At 40.5% G+C, this 3,692-nt stretch overlaps 1 protein-coding gene across 1 annotated transcript; it reads left to right on the forward strand.

Annotated features, from left to right (window-relative positions):
• Positions 1–297: 297 nt before the first annotated feature.
• Positions 298–1,029, forward strand: LOC146001765 (zinc finger MYM-type protein 1-like). The gene has a single exon (XM_083139483.1). The coding sequence runs from the start codon at positions 298–300 to the stop codon at positions 1,027–1,029; it is 732 nt and encodes a 243-aa protein (XP_082995609.1).
• The last annotated feature ends 2,663 nt before the right edge of the window (positions 1,030–3,692 follow it).

Consider the following 3,692-nt stretch of genomic DNA (forward strand, 5'->3'; position numbering starts at 1 on the left):
GACTGGACCTACAGTTTAAAGTGGGATCCGAACCACTTGTGCCTCCACCGGGTATCGAACCCGGGACCCCTTGATTACAAGGCGAAGACGCTACCACTGCGCCATCGAGAGACCCGCATTATCAAGTTCTTTTCAGCAGTGGTAGATGAAGATGGTGACTGGACAAGTGACGAGGTGAATATTGCACTAGGCTTTGTTTGTTTTCTGTGCAAGTTTGACACTAGATTTCTTCTCATTGTATTCAGCAAAATATTTGCATTTTCCAATGTTCTGTTTGACATATTGCAAAGTAAATGCATGGACATTTCTTACTGCACGAACAAAGTCAATGAATTCTATGACACGTTGCAGAAAATTAGGGACGAAGGGTTTGATCATGCATGGGCGGAGGCTGCAAGTAATGCTGAAGATGAAGATAGTGAATATGAACGAAGGCCAAGAAGACAGGGTAATGATGACCGTTCCAAATACCAGCGAATTTTCAACGAAATTCTGGATACAATGATGTATCAGATAAAATTCAGATTTGAATCTCAAAACGATCTAAAATTTGTGTCTCTGTTGGATTCAGACAAATTTCATACATTTCGTGAAATGTTTCCTCAAACTCTTTTGGCAGAACTGAGTGAACAGTATGACTCAGATTTTGATAGAGTCCGCCTCAAAAATGAACTAAGTGTGTTTTATTCTCTGGATGAGTACAAGAATAAATCAGTGAATGAAATTACAAATTATATGAAGCTCAATAATTTGGACATAGTGTTTAGTGAAGTGTATAAACTAGCAGAACTAATATTGGCATTTCCATCGACAACAGCAACCGTCGAAAGGAGTTTTTCTTCTCTAAGGAGAATTAAAACTTATCTCAGAGCAACACAGGGACAAGCGCGGCTTAGTAATTTAGCTATAATGTCTATTGAAAAAGGGGTTCTAATCAACATCAGAAATTCATGTGAGGACACATTCTTCGACCAAGTGACAAAAAAATTCACGGAAAAGGAGAGGAGAATGGAGTTTACCTTCAAGTAAGGTAAGAAGTTAATTATTTTTTCATACTCGCATGTAGGTCCTACATATTGCATGTTATAAACCGCTCCTCTTTATAAATAAGCATGAAATAGTTTATGTCCATTGCCTACTATTGTTGTTTTTAATGGCAAAATTTCGATGTAAACAAAAAATCCAAAATGAATGAGGAAGAGCCCCTCCCCCTTTTTTGCCAGGCACATTTTCATTTAAAATTCAAACACTGCTATATTTGGAGATAGCCCTGATCTTCGTCTCAGCATACGCCACTGGTATGGGTTCAATCCAGCGTGCGAATTCAACTTTATTCTCCATTGCTGATTCTGCACACTGGTCTCTCCAGAGAACTTCGTTCCCGTGGCCTCAAATAAATGTTCCTGCTTCGGTGGAAATACCTGCTAGAATTATCTCTCTCTTTCTACCTTCCATCGTCTCCTCTACTACTTTCTCTCTCTCTCATTTTATCCGCTTCCTCCTTCCTCTGTTGCCGTTCTTTTCTTCTTCCACTTTTTCTCTTTCCTCATTTCCTTCTATCTTCTGTTTTTCTCTCTCCCTTTATGGCTCTCAATCTCTCTCTGACATTTTCTATCGATTTATTCCTGTGAATACGAATGGTCTAATCGGGACTGGACCTACAGTTTAAAGTAGGATCCGAACCGGTCAGCGGCCACCTTCTGACCAGTACTCCTTCGAAATGAACGCCAAAAACTGACTGAAGGCCATTTTAAGGGAAATTTGCACATATCTTTACTGCTTTCATTCGATTTTCTTTTCTAAAATTTCGAGGACAGTCGAAGAATTTCCAGTTCGATTTGTATCATTGTTGCCTCACCATTTTTGTCTTTGAATAACTTTTAGAGCGAATTTAAAAAACAGGAAATCCTTGTGTTGCTCCAACCGAACTATCCACCGAAAAAAATCCTGCGTTCGCCTTTGATCCCTGAAATTTTGACGATTTATTTTGTTTCACTCTGTCATTATCTCCTTCTTCTCTCTTTTGCTTCTGTATTTCTCTTTCTTTCTTTTCTTTTCTCTCTTTCTCTCTCTCTTCCTTTTCTATACCTCTTTCTTTCTCTCTTTCTCGCAGCCACACTATGTTTATCGCTTTACATCTTTATTTCTGTCTCGCTCTCTGCATTTTATTTCTTTCCGACTATCTTATTCACTGTCTACTGGAGAGAGAGAGAGAGCAAAAGAGGATAGAAAGTAAGTGGAAAGAGAGAAGAAGAGAAATAAGAGTACTATAGTATAAGGGAAACACCTATAAATCATAGGGCCTCCCAAATGGCGCAGTGGTAGCGTCGTCGCCTTGTAATCAAGGCGTCCCGGGTTCGATACCCGGTGGAGACACATAGTGGTTCGGATTCCACTTTAAACTGTAGGTCCAGTCCCGATTAGCCTTACTGTGCATAAAGTGGACTTAAAACACTAAATCAACCAACCAACCTATAAATCATATACTGTATTTCGCACTTTTTTACATTGCTAACGTACTTTTCTGCATTGCGGAACATTTCCTAAGGTGAAATAATAAATTTCTAACAAAAATAATGTCTATTTCTTACATTAACGAGCACTTACTGTTGTTCCTTATTTCCCACAAACCAACCACGGGTAGCCCCCAAAACCATTGATGTTAGCCCAAAAATTCACGATAGCCTCACGAACCATCACGGGGACGAGGTATGCCTACTAGGTTAGGTTAGGCCTGTTAGGTTAGGTCCAATTGTCACTCCTTTCGTTCAATTTAGCATATACGGACAACATCGGCTTGTAGCAGCAGCAATATCGCGTATTGTGCTCTCGTGCAGAAAGCAAATGGCGGCAGCAGCAATAGTGCGTCGGAAATAGATTTTCGCATTAAAATGGATCAAAACTAGATTCACGAACTTCCACAACGCTACAGAAAATGATTTCCGTCATGGGCGTCCTGAAGGGGGGCAAGGGGCGGCCGTGGCCCCCCTGAAAAATGAAAGTCAACCAAAAAATATGTATTTCACACATATAATTTCATTTTAGCCACAATAATATGTGTTAATTATTGCATGAACACCATAAATTCAAATTTAAACAATGTTTTTTAGGGAACAACACTATTTTTGGGGAAAATTTGCCTTCGTTTGCCCCCCCTGGAAAAAAATACCTTCCTTGCCCCTCCCTGGAAAAAATCCTGTGGACGTCCATGATTTCCTTAAGTACTTTCTCCTGTAAATTTGAAGAAATCCGTTTCCCTTATACTATAATGTTACTGAAATAAGGTTTCAAAGAGAGAGAGAGAGAGAGAGAGAGAGAGAGAGAGAGAGAGAGAGAGAGAGAGAGAGAGAGAGAGAGAGAGAGTATGCAAATTTTCCTGCTTTTTCCTCTACTACGTGAATGAGCTTTGTGGAGGCGCGCGCATCGATAGTCGCGCGTCACAGTCATAGATTAGGACAACGTTGAATCCGTACGTTGTTAGCATGGAGGTTGTTAAGTTTGGTTCTAGGAAATATACTGTCTTTGACCTTTCCCCCCCCCGCAAGTTTTGGCACCTTGCACTCCCGGTTTTGGAACCGAATCGCCGCCAATGAACTTGTTGTCATCGCGTTGTGCGATAAGGGAGACCCAGGCGGCCAACTTGACTCACAGACTTGACTGTTCTGTTCAATTCAAAGCGAATCTGTGATCAA

This window comes from Lepisma saccharinum, chromosome 17 (assembly GCF_977018435.1).
Source record: "Lepisma saccharinum chromosome 17, izLepSacc3.1, whole genome shotgun sequence".
Taxonomy (NCBI): Eukaryota; Metazoa; Arthropoda; class Insecta; order Zygentoma; family Lepismatidae; genus Lepisma; species Lepisma saccharinum.

Bases quoted from the DNA above. Each gene is read 5' to 3' on its own strand.
- LOC146001765 (XM_083139483.1), top strand. From the start codon at position 298: ATGGACATTTCTTACTGCACGAACAAAGTCAATGAATTCTATGACACG.